This window comes from Myotis davidii, unplaced genomic scaffold (genome assembly GCF_000327345.1).
Source record: "Myotis davidii unplaced genomic scaffold, ASM32734v1 scaffold135, whole genome shotgun sequence".
NCBI classification, from domain to species: domain Eukaryota; kingdom Metazoa; phylum Chordata; class Mammalia; order Chiroptera; family Vespertilionidae; genus Myotis; species Myotis davidii.
Window position 1 is genome coordinate 8,191,715 of NW_006289813.1, and position 14,923 is coordinate 8,206,637.

A 14,923-nucleotide genomic window follows, 5' to 3' on the forward strand; every position below is an offset into this window, starting at 1 on the left:
GAAGATGCTGTGTGTAGCTGTGTGGGTCAGGACTCTGGGGAAATCGGGGGCATCGAGTCTCCCCCATAGAGGGGTCTCTGGGCTTCAGGTGTCCTTCCATTCACCTTTCTGGTCACGGTTGTGTCCAGAAGCACCAGTTTTTATACTTAGCCGGAAAATGTGTTATACCAAAAGTATGTGGGTGGAATTCCTTGTCATCGGATCATTTTTAAGCTTATTTATTGTTAATGTGGTTAATTACAAAATCTGCTAATCTAAAAATCTCTGACATAGCACAGGGTTGAGTCAGTGGTCACCTAAGTGAGGAGTGAAAGGCTCTCTCTTGGGTGAGGGACAGGAGGCTCTCTGCCCTGGAAGTCATGGCTCTACACCCCCTCCCAGGACCCCTCCCAGGGCCTGTGCCATGTTAGATGTCGGTGCCCATGTTATTGCCAGTCCAGACCATACACTTTGAGGATAAGAGATCCACCATTTAACACTTTATTTATCACTTTTGACAACAATGTTAACAACAGCAAACACATGAGGAGCAATGTGCAGACAGACATTAGCTGTTTCACTAAAGGTTTGCAGGCCAGGCCTTGACAGCACCCCCAGAGCTGACCCCGAGCCTCGCACTCCGAGGGAGGGGGAGCAGGGCCCTCCCGACCCCACGGATGTTCCTGCTCAATGCCATTTAGACTTTCTGAGGCAGAACACCCATGACATTGACGTTACTGTACCCATCACTCTGATACAGTGATACACTCAGTACTCCCTAACAATCATGGTGTAAAAATATATTGCATGTATATATAAATTTTATTTCCCTTTCCTGAAAAAACTTAGTACAAACTAGTAGTATATGATCACTTTCAAGTTTATTTTAAGTTGTGCAGGTTTCCTTTGTTTGGCTTGGTTTGGTTTTTCAAAAGTCTAAAGGAAGAGAGAGTTAACTAAAGCATCTCCAAACACAGTGACCACTGCCTGGCACGCCACCACCCGGCCACGCTCTCCAGGTGCCCACAGACAAAGGCCAGGCCCCTGGACCACCAGATTTCATAGAATGTTCAGTGGTAATTCAGTGGAAGGAAACTACTCAGGGTAATTATTTCACAGTACAGCTAAATTGTCAACCTGTACTGTATAGGTGACAACAGGGTGCCCCCATATGGTGTGTGCTGCCGGACAGGGAGTAGCCAGCTTGTGTATAAATACCCAGAAGGGAATGAGCACAAGTGGGTCCTCAAGGGCTCACCTGTCAAGGGCCAGATGGTGAATATTTTAGGTTTCATGGGTCATGGCATCTGTGTCAACTCCCCAGTGCCAATGTCGCTGCAAAAGCAGCCACAGACAGTATATAAGCACACGGGTGTGGCCCGTCCCATTAAAACTATTCACAGAAATAGGCGATTGTACTGGCCCAGGGGGTTGGTGAGCCTCTGCCTGCTGCCATCGTCTGTCCACTCAGATGGTCAAACGGCCACTGGCCTGCCCGGAGCTCTCAGCCACTGGGACACAGCGGCGAGGAGCACAGACAGGCAGCGAGCCATGCCAGTGGAAGGCCTCCGCGACCTTTCCCCGACGGGTCAGCATCTGCTGTAATTTTCATCTGTCTCAAAACTCAAGCCCGAGAATATTAAAGGTGTAAAAATACTCCAGTATAAATATATATCTTACTATAATATTTTAAAATTATGTAATTTGAACTTCAGTTTTGGTAAAGCTAACTCTATTCCTGACTACTGCCCAGTTGTGTTAAATAGAAATAAATAAGTATTCCGGTATAATCAGTGTTCTCAAACGCACTCCTTCTGTTCTCTGCTGATGTTCAGACACCGTCGCACTGGCCTCCCCTCGGAACGCATCCCGTCTCCCGGTGTCCTCCCCTCGGAACGCATCCCGTCTCCCAGTGTCCTCCCCTCGGAACGCATCCCGTCTCCCAGGTGCCTGCTGTGCAGTTTCTTTTGTTCACAGATAGATATTTAATTTCTAAGTGGCCATGGTTAGAATCTGCCTGGGTCCCTGCTTCCCAATGATCCCGGGCCCAACTCTGCTTGGTGAGCTGCCCGGAGGAGGAGCTACTGGAGAGAGAGCCTAGCCAGGGATGACGGTCCTGGGTGCCTGCTGTGCAGTTTCTTTTGTTCACAGATAGATATTTAATTTCTAAGTGGCCATGGTTAGAAGCTGACTGGCATTACATAAGAACGTGCAGCACAGACACACACTGCCTACGTATTCACAATACTCAGAACCCGGTGGAGGGACATGCATGTGTGTCGGTTTTGTGCAGTGAAGTTGGAGTTGAGAAGCTACACACAGACGCAATGATGCACTCACCAGGCGATTAAAGGGGCAGAATGGTGAATACTGAGTCTGCATGACTTAGCCCTTCTTCCTCCTTCTCTGACAGAGAGCGGTGGGTGGGTTTTCAAAGCTCTACTTTGACTGGAGAGCAATGTTTTCCTGGCTTGTGTGTGAGCCTGACGCAGCCTGGGGACGGGCAGGGGATGCAGGGCAACTGCAGCGCCTGTGTGGCCAGCGGGACTGCGGAGCTGTGGACAGACTTCCGGCCTGGGCGTGTGGGGAGTCGGCCCCAGGGTGTGGGGCTCTCCCTTGAGCTTGGGTGGGCGGGGATGGGGAGGGCCACTGACGGGGAGCAGCTGTGTGCACTTGATTTCATTCCGAAAACCCAAAAAGAAGCTGCTGCTATCAGGGTGAGCAGAGCGTTCTGACATTTTCCTCAAGTGGGCCAAGGGTTTCCTATCAAGTAGCTCACCTCCACCAGCCTGAGGGGGTGGGGTTGGTGCTCCGTGGCCAGGGCTACCGCAGGGGGCCGTGGGGGGTCCAGTTCTGAGGCGGCACCGTGGGAGAAAGCACGGGCTGCCACGGGGTCGGAGGACAGACTCACGTTTCTTTTGCTCAGACCCCATTTCCCAGGGTGCTCCGGCAGCTGGCCCTCGTCGGAGGCTGGAACCTTCGTGTGGAGCTGTTCTTGCCTGAAGACAGTGCTCTGGGACAGGACACCTGTCCTGGTGCCGGCACCTCTCTCCCGGGTCCAGCAGGCAAGGAAGGGCTGAGAAGGGCCTGCACCCATGCCAGGCCCAGGTGACATCTGCCTCTGTGGGCTGTGGCGTGGGCAGCCTTTGCCAGCGTGCATGTGGCCGAGGCCCTGCCGATTCCAGTGTCTGTGACGAGGGGAACGGGGCTGCCCAGGGGCAGGAGAAAAGCAGCCTGACCAGGAGCCCACGCCATGCCCCCATGGCAGTGCCGCCAGGCCTGGGGGGAAATGTGGCCACGGAAGGAAACCTCGCCAGCGCTGGAACACGAGGGCTGTGGTTTGTGATCAGCTTATTGTCAAGAAACACTGCACGTTCAGTTGTCTTCAGACACTTTTCCACAGGTTACTCTTGCCTTGGGGTTTCCCCTAAAGGTCCAGCCTGGGGGAGGAGGGAGGCACAGGGTGGGGACTGGCATCCTGCCTGCCTTTGCCCAGCCCCTGGTCCTCAGTTTCCTCACTGCAGAGTAGCCTTGCTGGCAGCTTAGGATCCCCAAGTTAGAAACTTGCGAGACAATGGTGAGATTAGCCCTAGAAGTGGCCCTCAGAGCCTGCACTCCATCCCCTGGGTTCCAATGCCACACGCTGTGAGCTCCCAGGACCTCCGAGTGAAGCTGTCCACAGAGGCGGACAGGGGGATGGTGAGGTGAGACACAGCTGGAGATGCTGGCCCTGAGCCTTCCCCAGCCCCAGCGGTAACCAGCCCATGTGCCGTGGCAGTGCTGGTCCATGCTTCAGCCACCCGTGCTGGGCCAGGCCGTGACCAGGAAGCAGTGCAGAGCAGACACTGGCTGTGGAAGCATCTGCTGAGACTGCCGTGGGCTTTTCCCAGGACCGGCTCCAGGACCACATCGCCAGAAGGTGACGCACCAGGCTGTGGCTGCATTTATGCAAATGGAGTGTTGCCTTGTGGCCACTGTGCAAGCGCCCGCCGACCCCAGCATATGTGTGGGCCTTTGGGGGAGGCCCTCCCTGGCCTGGTCTTGTTGTGCAGTTTCCTGCACTCCCGGGTCGGGAGAGTTAAGAGAGGCAAGAATTAACTGCAGAGGCTGGAGCCGCAGAGATTTGTGCTGCACTGTGAGCAGAGGGAGTAGCCACGGTGACTGCTGCCTCGAGGCCCTGATTTCAGAACAGGGACAGGCAGAAGATGCCCCATCACACACCTGTCTGTGGGGGAGCCTCAGGGCCAACAGGGCCAACAGGGAGAGAGAGTCAGACACAGGATATTCTGATTCTTCCCTGATCCGCTCTGGGAATAAATACACAGTCACTGTTTCTTCTGATTTCTTCTTTTCTTTAAAAAGCAAAATGAAATGACCTGTCCTTAGTGTCCAATTTAAAAACGTCTAACTTCACACTTCAGATCACTTTCCTTTGGTCTCCTGTGGAGCATTCTTTCACGGGCTCACCTTCCTTCGCACACCAGCCTTCGCTCACATGACTGTCCTCGGCACAGACCTGGTTGGTGGGCGTGTGTGTGTAAGCATGTGTGTGTGAGTGGATGTGGGGAGGGGGGGCATGAGCATGTGTAAGCATGTGTCCATGAATGTGTCTGTGCGTGTGTAAGCATGCACCTGTGTGTCGCACATCTGAACGGAGGCCTCAGAGACGTCCCTGTGTCCTGTTCAAGGTTCACGTCATCTCCCTGGTGCTGCTGGTTAGTGCATTAGTGCATGTTGCCCTCATGGTTCCTGGGCAGGTCTGCTGGTCAGGAGGTCAGCATCACCTCTGGCAGGGTCTGTCCCACCTGTTCCTTCAAAACACCCCTTTCACCTGCAAACCAGGTGACCCGTGTGGTCTGGATCCAGGAAACACTTTGGAAATGACCATCCGTGGACTTGCCAACGTGGGATGAGGCAGGTGCATTAGAGGAAGGTCAGTGAGTTCAGGGGCTGCACCTGGGGTAGGAGAGGAGCGTGCCGGGGCTCCAGGCAGGAGGAGGTCTGGGAGTCACCCACAGCCCCTCCACCCCAGCGTCTGAGTTCTGCCCCAGTGAGCCCAGGAATGTAAAGAAGTGTGAGGTGATGTGGGGCCAGCAAAGGAGGAAGGCCCTGTCCCCGGGGGACTGGCTACTTGCCCCCCTGCACCTTCTGGTCATAGGTGCCCGCGTGCTTGTAGCCTGGCACGTAGCCCGACTCGTCCACCAGGTCCACGCGCCCGGCCTTGCCCTTGCCCCTGCCTGATGGGTCAAAGCGCTCCTTGTGGGAGCCTGTGAACTTGGTGGTGTCCGTGAGCCGTGACACGGTGGGCGAGGAGATGGCTTTCTGCGGGAGAGGAGGGAGAGACGTTAACTGCCGTCACACCACAGGAGAAAGAATGGGTATGTCAGGGAGCCAGAGAGGGGAACCAAAGGGGCTAGGCCCGACCACAAAGGGTGCTAATGCTCCTGGAATCCACTCTCAACTTAGTCCGGGGAGGTGGCCTGGGCCAGCCCACACTGGGGAGTAAGGCTCTCACCCCGCCTTTAGGCCACTGCCGTCTGTCCCCATGACCCCATGGACCCCATTTCCCGAGGGACCCGCCCAGTGGCCCCGCTCACCGTCACTCCTGAGATGATGGGGGCCTTGCCCTCGATGAGCCTGTGCACCTCTCGCACGGCGTCCTCGCTGCTCTTGTCCTTGAATCTCTTCTTGGAGAGCTCCTCCAGCGCCTCCTTGAACTGCTCAAACGTGATGGTCCGACAGGACTTGCCCCTGCAGGGAGAGGGGACTTGGGCACTGGACCCAGGACCCAGTGACCTTGGGGAACCCTAACCCTGCCTGGGCATCCACTGACATCGGGGGACCCACACCAGAAAGTGAGCCTAACATTAAAACACAGAACATGCCCTTCCCCCTGCAGTGTTTACCCCCAACAGTCCGTTGCCATTGGCAACAGCAGCAAATATAAATTGTCTTGGAAAAAAGCTTAAAGGAAGCACATCCTTTATGAACAACTGGACATTAAAACAGAGCCGTTGTCTGGTTCTAAATGGGGCATGTGTGTGGCCTCCACTTGGGAGGACTTTCAAAGGAAAGTTAGGGTGAGAAGCCCGTCAAATCCGAACCACAGGGAAGAGGCCTTGGCCCTGGCTGGCAGGCAGTCTTGGGTCATTGTTACCACCCAGGGACAAGAGGGGGCACTCCCAGGATACCCGGCAAGGTGTGCCCAGGGCCCGCACATCAGGCCCACCACCCAGGACCCTGCTGCCCCCGGCCCAGAGGCCACGCAGCCTGACCAGTGCCAGTCCAGATGAGCAGCACAGGTGAGCCCCAGGGCTGGGCAGGGGCTGCGTGCAACCCTTCATCCAGACGCACCAGTGACAGCACAGAGTTTCCCATGGGAGGTCAGTCCAACGCTCTAAACTGGCTTTTCACCTTTTATCATTTTAACTAAAAAAGCATTTTTGCCATTTGACGGCATCTTCCCCAGTTCAAAATGGCTAACATGTTTTCCACAAAAGAGCAAAGGCTATTCAACGGAGCAAGGATCACCTTTCACCAACTGGACATCCACGTAAAATAATGAGCTCCGATCTGTGCCTCTCACCATATACCAAGGCTAACTTAACGTGGGTCAGTCTAAACTTATTATAAACCTAAAACTATAGAACTTCTGGAACAACATCTAAGAAAATACTTATGACCTTGGTTAGACAGAGATGTCTTAGAAATGAGACCAGAAAACAGTCCATCCAAAAAAAAAAGGGTGAATTTTATAACTATTCAAAAGACACTGTAATGCAAAGACAAGCCACAGACTGGGAGAAATACTCGCACAACATGTCTGATAAAGGACTGTATTGAAAATACATGAAGAACTCTGAAAATGCAACAAGAAGAAGAAATATTTGAACCAGACACTTCACCAAGATCGGTGGGTGGCAAACAAGCACATGGAGAGACCACCTCGTCAGTTCCAGGGGAGACGCCGTACACCCGCAGGGGGCCCCAGTGACTAGAGGACTGTGGCGACATCCCCGGTGCTGGGGAGATGCGGGGCTCTGGGGTTCCGTCCGACGCAGCCAGTGGGGACACAGCGTGGCAGCCACTGTGGAAGGCTGTCTGGCAGTTTCTTAAAGGTCACACCTATGGCATGACCCCGAGACCCACTCCTGAGTTCTCACTCAAGAGCAATGAAGACAAGCTCATGCATTATTGCCTCCCTACTCACAGTTCTGCTCATAGTCACCAAGACCCAGAAACAGCCCCTGCCTTCAGCAATGGATGGACAAGCATGCCCCCAGCAAGGACAGGGGTTCCCTCCCACGTTACACATTTGTCTGAAGACCGGGCCATGCTGATTGACAGGCCCATAGGCAGGAGACTGCTGATTGGAGGTTGCAGCCCAACCTCACCCTCAGGGAGACCATTCGGGCAGGAGGGAGGGGCCCTCAGGCACATTCAGAGCCATCTGAACCGAGGGCGTATGCATGGACAAGGATCACAGGGCAGGGGCTGGGTAACTGCTGGACTGGGGTTTCCTTAGACCCACAGTGTTTGGCGGTGGGCTCTGCCCCTCAAAGCTCTCAGACAGCATCCACAGGCACAAAGTCTGTGGGCACGGAGGGCATTCCAGGGAAGCTGCCCTCAGTCTGGGGTGCCTGGAATGGTGTAAACACAGACTCTTGTCTTACTCCTGACCCTGCTAGTGGGTAACCTCTGTTTGTCCTGGGCTGTCACAGGCACTCCTGTCTCCTATTCACGGCCTGCCCAGGCTGGCATGTGGACATCAGGCCTGATGCTGGCCCGGTGACCAGCCGCTAGAGCGCACGGCCCTCTCTGGGCACTGCGGCACCAGGCGCCACCAGGGTGAGTCACTCCGGCCAGGGTGGGGGGTGGCCCACAGGGACTCCCATCAAAGGGCGCATTCAGATTGGGCTGACACACTGGTCCAGGTCCCTGACTTGGCCGCTCCACCTGGCTGAGCCAGGTGTCCCCCAGGATACCTCTGTGGCCGATGGGTGGGTCTTGGAGCCCTCCCCAGGGAATCTGGTGCCCTACTGCTGAGAGAGTCCCCAGGGAGTTCTACAGTGACAATGCCAGGCGCTTCCCCGGGGACGGGATCACATCACGCTGCAGTCCACACAGAGCGAGCCTGTTCCCAAGTGCACACAGCGGTGTCCCCACAGCCCTCCCCCCCACCCCCCATAGCCCTGCTCAGAGGCTGTTGTTCTGCTGGAAAGCCAGACGTGAGGCCCCTGCGTCCCCTGGGCCTCCAGGCCCAACCCAGGGCAAGCAGGGAGGGGCTGGGCGAGCTGCTCCTGAAGGCCACCCAGGGACACGCGGGCCAGTTCAGCCCTCCCAGGGCAGACCCAGGCTTGTGTGTCTCCAGGGCCAACACACAGGATGCACCCAGGATGGAGCACCCACCGTGACCCCGTGCCCTCCTTGCCAGCAACTTCGAGTATCAGAGCGAACTGCACTCTCCCAGGCCCTTCTCTGAGGGGCAGCGTCCAGCCTACTGGGCCATTGAGGGTGGAGGGGTTGGAGAGCCAGAGAAAGTGCTGGTTCTCCCAGGCTCCCCTGACCAGCAGCAGCTGGGACCTGGTGGCCTGTCCAGAGAGCAGCCAGGATGCCACTGTGGGCAGGAAGTGGGGTGTCGAGGGGAGACCTAAGACACTGATGAAGGTCAGAGAGCTGGGAGCCTCGGTAGCATTCCCATCATCCCCTGGGCCAGCGAGATGTGGTGGCACCTGGAGGAGCTGTCTGGGGGAGATGCACCCCTTGGGGAGCCCTGCCTGGAGGATTGCTTGCTATGCTCGTGGAGGGCTCTCCTGGCACACACTCGCCCTCACCCCTGCCCAGGGCCACTCCCTCCACTGACCACCCTGCCTGCCTGGGCCCCAGCAGGTGCAGAGCCGAGTGCAGGCCCAGCTGATAGCCACTCAAATCGTAGGTCTGGTTGCAGATGGCCCCGACCTGCCTGAAGGGACAGCTGTGACCTGCCCCCCACTCCCGCCCACCACATTCAGTTACTTCCCCTAAGGAGGAGAAAACACCCTCAGGGTTCTTCCTAACCCTAACTTCGTGTTTGCCTGGTCCAAGCCTGAGGCGGCTTGGACTTACCCTGGGAGAGGCAGAGCCCAGAGGCCCAGTGGACGCCTTGCACTGCTGCCAGTGGTCACCAGAGGGCCCCACAGAGAAGCACTCCCACCACAGCCACTCTGACACTGGGAGACCCCAACATGAAGCTGAAAGCACAGTGGGGGGGACTGGGTGCACCAACCCCAATGCCCCAACCGCACTGCCAGCCTGGAGGGAGGGGCAGGGGCTGCCCTTCCTCCTGGAGTGTGGCCATATCAGCTCTCGGTGACACCCCACCCCACACTCGAGCTTTGCTGGGGCTCCTACTATGGGCTCAGCCTGCTCTGGGCTCTGGACACCACTGGATGGCATCTAGGCCCCAGGCCTGTGCTTCTATGCTGAGCCTCTGGGGTGCACACCCATGGCCCAGGAGCCCCTGCTTCAGGCAATTCCCGTGTGTCCGAGCTTTGACTGTAGTGTGTGTGGCAAGAAGGGGGCAGCTTTCCAAGTCTTCAGTGACAGGGAGCCCCACCACCTGCTTCCTTCTAACCTGAGACCCAGATGCCAGACACGGGCTGAGCTGCCTCCCTGCACTAGGGTCACGAGAAACAGGTTGTTTTCTCTGCATGCACACAGCACCCACCAGACAGGCATGTACATGGGTCAGGAGAGGCTGCAGCAGAGACCCCGCCATCCTCTGCCCCCTTGGTCTGTCCCCTCCACCTACAGGGTGGGAACCACATGCCTGACCCCACACATGCATACAGGATGGAAGGGGATGGTGCCGTCCATGGCCCCTCAAATGGGACTGTCAGGGTGACCCTCCTGCTTGTGCATATGAGGTCCTGATTAATTAATCTTTCAGACTGACCATCATCTGTCCTTTGGGGCGTGGAGGATGTCGGAGTCTTTGTCTAGGTAACAATAGTCTTCCATCTAGACCTGGTATAGAGCTGCAAGAAATTTGTTTAAAATTTAACACATAGTAACATCAAAACAAACAGGCACTGCCATGGCTACAGGACCTAAACAAAGGCTGCAGATACCCTGGCTGGCGTCACCGCCCAGAGCCCTGGCAACCACCCCCAAACAGAAGAGCTGCTCTTCTCTACCAAGTCAGCAACTTTGAGGTCTCGGCCCGTACTGCAGGATCTTGTGACCCTACCCAGGGCACTGTCCACCTCTCCTGCCCAGGGACAAGGGCGTGAGTCCCTCCTACTGTAACCTGTGGTACCCAGAAAGCCATCCAGGCAGGGGGTTCCCTGCTCCCTTCTGGGGGCCCCTGTAGCCACCACAAACTGGTCTTCACTGTGTAGTGGTCACAACCCCTCACCGGGCCAGGCCACAGTTACCCATTCTCCCATTCCATGTCCCCCAAAGTGACCTGAGGCAGGGACACCAGGGGACCACAAATAGTCCTGGGCTCTGCAATGGGAGGCCCATCATGCCCAGGAGCTAAGGTCCATGCCTCAACCCTGAGTCCAAACAGCTGACATACTGCCTCCCAGGATCGGCATGGGGAGCAGATGGAGTCCTTCCTGGTGCCTACTCACTCCTTGAAGCCAGTGCCCCCCATGTGGGTAATGGGGTGCACATGCCTCCTGCACACAGGGTTTCTGGGCTCATCCAGGGCAACTGTCTTCTGAACGAACCACCACCACACTTGCTACCTCTCCCCCTGCAAGGATATATGGGCAGCCTGAGTTCTACCTGTGTGCACCTGCATGTATTGTGCATGTGTGTGTGTGTGTGCGCGTGCACGTGCACTGTGAGCTCATGCGCACAGGCAGGTCTGTGTATACATATGTGTGCACGTGTGCACATGCCTGCATGCAATAGCTTGTTAACAACTTACTGCAGAAGGAATTAAGAGCGAGGAAAGAAGAATTGTCCCCACCTGCCCCAACACTTTGCATGTCTAGGCCAGTGCCAAGGGTGTGGGAACCTGTGGCACTCCTTGGTGGGGTGACCTGTCCCTGGACACAACACTCATCTCACCTGCCTCCAGCCCTTCCGTAACATCCCCCCACAGACACAGCTCTCGGGGTTCCTTTGCTCCTGGGTCTGTCCCTCTTTCTCTCCTGGACACACTGGGTTTACAAAGACCAATGCTAAAGGCCTGGAGAACCTGCCCAAGAATTGGACAGAGGGCCCATGCTGGGCCTCATCCCAGGCCCTGCCATAGCTCCTCCTCCTCACCTGGCCCAGCTCCTGCTCCACCTCACAGGTTCCCACTTTCCTCTTCCCTTCCACACTTGTGCTCTCCTCCTCTTCCTCACCTGCATCCCACTTCCTTACCTGCATCCACCCCTTCCTTCAACTCCTGGCCCCACACCCTCCTCTAACCCTAGGCTTTGAGAAGGCACAGGCTCACAGGAAATGGATCGTCCACCAGGATCCCACACCCTGTGCTATTATGTTGTTGGGGCTCTGGCCCAACTGTAGTAAATCTGCAATGTTCCTCCACCTGTTCAGGTGAGACTGAGAGGCCGAGTCCCTCTACCTGGCGAATGCCAGTCTCCTGTGCTGGTGGTGACTAGGTCCTGATGGCTGGCCCTCAGGGACCACTTGTGGGGCCACCTCTACCCTGCCCCAGCCAGGCCACCCCGTGCAACCTCCCACTTGGTGGGAATGAGCCAACCCCAGGAGGGCTGGCCCGTGTCTCCATGATGACTCGCCCGTCCTCCTGGCATGGCTGTCTGGATGGTATGTCAGGCTGGGGAGTTGGGGAGACCTCACCATGATGGAGATACACCAGACATTTCCACAAGAAAAGTGGGGACATGAAGTCATAGGCTCTGGGGGTGCAAAGAAAAACTCTTTTTCACTGCCTCTGATCTCAGAGGAGGATGGAGGGAGGGAGGAGCCAGGCCATCAGCAGGGAGGGCGCAAGGGCATCTGAGATGAAACATGGTAAGGTCACAGCAACATATAATTAAAGGATCACACCAGCCTCAATGGACATAGGACAAAAATAAACTGAAATAAAGCCATTTTCTAGCAACAAGTATGACCTGGATAGAGAGAGCTGGATGCTTGATGGCCTTGGGGTGCTGTTAATTTCCCCACGTGTGCTCATGGGTGCGGAGGGCAGGAGAATATTTTCATGCCCCAGAGATGCCCGGTGGAAAGGGAAGCGGGTGTGTGTAACCTTTCCTGGATACGCTCCCAATGTCCAGCAGAAAGGATGTGTACAGGAGCACATGTACATGCACACACACACGTGTCTCCACAGATGCACAGGAACATACACCTGCATGCACACAGATGTATGTGCATATGAGGAAGCACACGAGCATACTGCTCACAGTCACTGGGCCACAGCTGAATACTCAGGTGCTAACTGCTCTGTCACCCACACTCTTCACGTGCCATCATTCCCAAAGGAAAGGGGAGCCCCACAGAGGGGCCGCGGGCAGGGGCAGGCGAGATGCAGGTCAGACCTGGGGGACAGGCTTCAGAGCAGCACCTCTCAGGCTCAGCCCATAGTGGGACAGGAGCTCTGCCACTGAGACCCCTCCAAACTCCCGAGGGCAGGGCAGCGCTCCCTCCCCCGGTCCCAGCTAACCCCAAGGCAGCCTGCTCTGGTTCCAATCCCTGGGCATCTGATTCTGGGAAGGGAAGGATCTTGAAGCCTCACACTTCCTCATAGCCCGTTAAGATACAAAATCCACCAGCGACCCTGGATTGCGGCCTGGCTGACCACAGGCCTTCGGGAAGCTGATTGTGTGGTGAGAGAGCCCAGCTCACTTACTTGATTTTGCTGAATACGATGTCCACGTCGGTGACAGTCACGTTCTTCCCGTCGATCACCTGGCAGTCTTTGCACAGTTTCGACCAGTTCTTGCCATGCATCTCCTTCCCGGTGGCTCTGGTGTCCCCATGCACCGCGAACCGCCGGAAGGCCTCCTCCAGGGCACTGAGCTCCTGGGCCGAGGCAGCTGCCCCCTCGTTGGCACCTTCTGACTCCAGTGACAGCCTCTTAGCTGCTTTGTCCTTGGCAGAGTCCGCTGGGGATTTGGGGGGTGTCTTGTTGGCAGCCTTGGTGGGCTTGGCCTTGCTGTCGGCCATGTTTCTGGTGGAGAAAGGAGAGAAGAAAGGGGTTATTCTGTTTCTTCAGGGCCGCTGCCCAAGGCTCCTCCAACTCACTCACAGGACAAGAGGCTGGCAGGCACCCAGGATGTAGCAGGGCCCCTGGGGCCCCTTGGAGCCGAGCCCTGGGCATGAGGGGGCAGAACCCCTGCCCAGGGGCCACAGCAGGATGGTGAGCACTTGTCCTGCTGCTGAACACGACACTGCCCCGCAAGCACCAGCACCCTACCAGCCATTGCTGGGTTAAGGACCCCAAATAGTCAAAGCCATCCACAATTGGCAGGGCCATGGGTAGTGCACCCAGCTCAGACACCTGGAGCTCAGGGCCCCTTCCTTGTCACTCCCCCATCACGGTCTCCTCCCTGGGCAACACCTGCTGGGTGACTCCCCAGAAAGACATCCTTCCTGGGGTCCACAGAGTGATGCCATCCTTGGGGAGGGGGTATCCAGAATTGGCTGCTACCCTCACCTCAGGGCTGAGCCTGCTGCCCCCCTGTGAGTGGGAGAGGAACACCCCAGGGTGTCAGCCAAGCGCAGGGTTGGGGGGGGGGACTGCATGCACTGGGGGAAAGCCACCACTGAGGGTCCTGTGTGGGGAGATGGGGAGTCTGCACTGACCTTCCCGTGAGGCTCTGCCTCTGTGAGGTGCCAGATCCCCAAAGCTGGGCTGGGTCCCTGGGGGCTCAAAAGATAGGAGCCCGTGCTGCCTCTAGCGGGTTTCATGAGCACAGGACACAATGCAGCCGTGCAGCCTCCCACTGCATCAGGCCACGGCCAGGGCAAGACCCCGAGATGCCCAGCCCCATGTAAGATCCCCATGGGTCCCTAAGGAGTGGCTCATCTCTGTCTGCCTCCCTGAGAAAGGTCACTGGTGGTCTCAATGAGAGCACAGAACCCGGGACCCACTGGCGCACAACACACAATCCAGGGGTAGTCTGTGCAAGCTTGCTCACAGCTCTGCCATTCACTGAACAACCTCGTCAATCTATCTTCTCAACACCCTTTAGGACAGAGGAAGATGGGCGACTGGGCATTGTGGGGGGTCCTGGTGGCCCTGCTAAACTACAGATTCAACACCAAAAAGTCAAATGCCCTCCACCATTGGACTGGCTGTGGACCCACTCTGTCCCCCATCCTCTGTGATGGCGCAAAAAGTGCACCTGCTGCTGAGAGAGATCCTGGACCCCCGGTGATGGAGCACAGCTGCTCTGGGTGTGAGTGAGAGTTGGACAGCACTTCCGGCTTCCCACAGGGCTCAGGGGCGGGGCAGGAGCGCTTTCCCCCCAAGGAATCCAGTGCCAAAGTGAAGAGTCAGGTGGCAGCAGAATTGCTTCCAGGTTTATTACTGACACTATTTCTCTGTCTGAAACAGGAGTTTCTTGAGGGGTCGGCTGAGCATCTCTTCAGCACTCGGTGCCCAGGAAGGAAACCTGGCTTAGCAGTTACAAGAAGCATGAGTTGACTTATGGGAATGTGCACGTGCGTTCAACTTGGTCAAAGAGGAAGAAGCCTCCTGTGATGCTTCCAGCTCAGTGCATGGTCCAGGAAGCGCCGTTTCGTGAGAAGAAAGCACCCCTGAGTGCATTGGAGATCGCTGGCTCTGGTGTCGGAACTGTGGGCATTCTTCTTGTGCTTTTCTGTATTTTGCAACTTTCCTAGCAGCACTATTTTATAGCAAGAACCTGGATGGGGGAAGCCAGGGCTCCTCCCCCCCTGCCCCCCCCCACACACCCCGCTCAGTGTCTGGGGCTGAGCCAGCCCTCCAGGGAACCAACAGCAAGCCCCCCCC

At 56.6% G+C, this 14,923-nt stretch overlaps 1 protein-coding gene across 1 annotated transcript; it reads right to left on the reverse strand.

The window, feature by feature from the left end:
- Positions 1-2,902: 2,902 nt before the first annotated feature.
- TPPP (tubulin polymerization promoting protein) lies at positions 2,903-14,772 on the reverse strand. Its single transcript, XM_006762454.2, has 4 exons — positions 14,295-14,772; positions 12,797-13,117; positions 5,577-5,730; positions 2,903-5,301 (listed from the first exon to the last, which is right to left on the reverse strand). The coding sequence occupies exons 2-4, from the start codon at positions 13,111-13,113 to the stop codon at positions 5,107-5,109; spliced, it is 666 nt and encodes a 221-aa protein (XP_006762517.1). The 5' UTR covers positions 13,114-13,117; positions 14,295-14,772; the 3' UTR covers positions 2,903-5,106.
- Positions 14,773-14,923: the final 151 nt, after the last annotated feature.

Coding starts and splice junctions, on each gene's coding strand:
- TPPP (XM_006762454.2), bottom strand. CDS start 13,113: ATGGCCGACAGCAAGGCCAAGCCCACCAAGGCTGCCAACAAGACACCC. Junction 5,731..12,796: donor ATCGTATTCAGCAAAATCAA/GTAAGTGAGCTG, acceptor CTCTCCCTGCAG/GGGCAAGTCCTGTCGGACCA. Junction 5,302..5,576: donor CCATCATCTCAGGAGTGACG/GTGAGCGGGGCC, acceptor CCTCTCCCGCAG/AAAGCCATCTCCTCGCCCAC.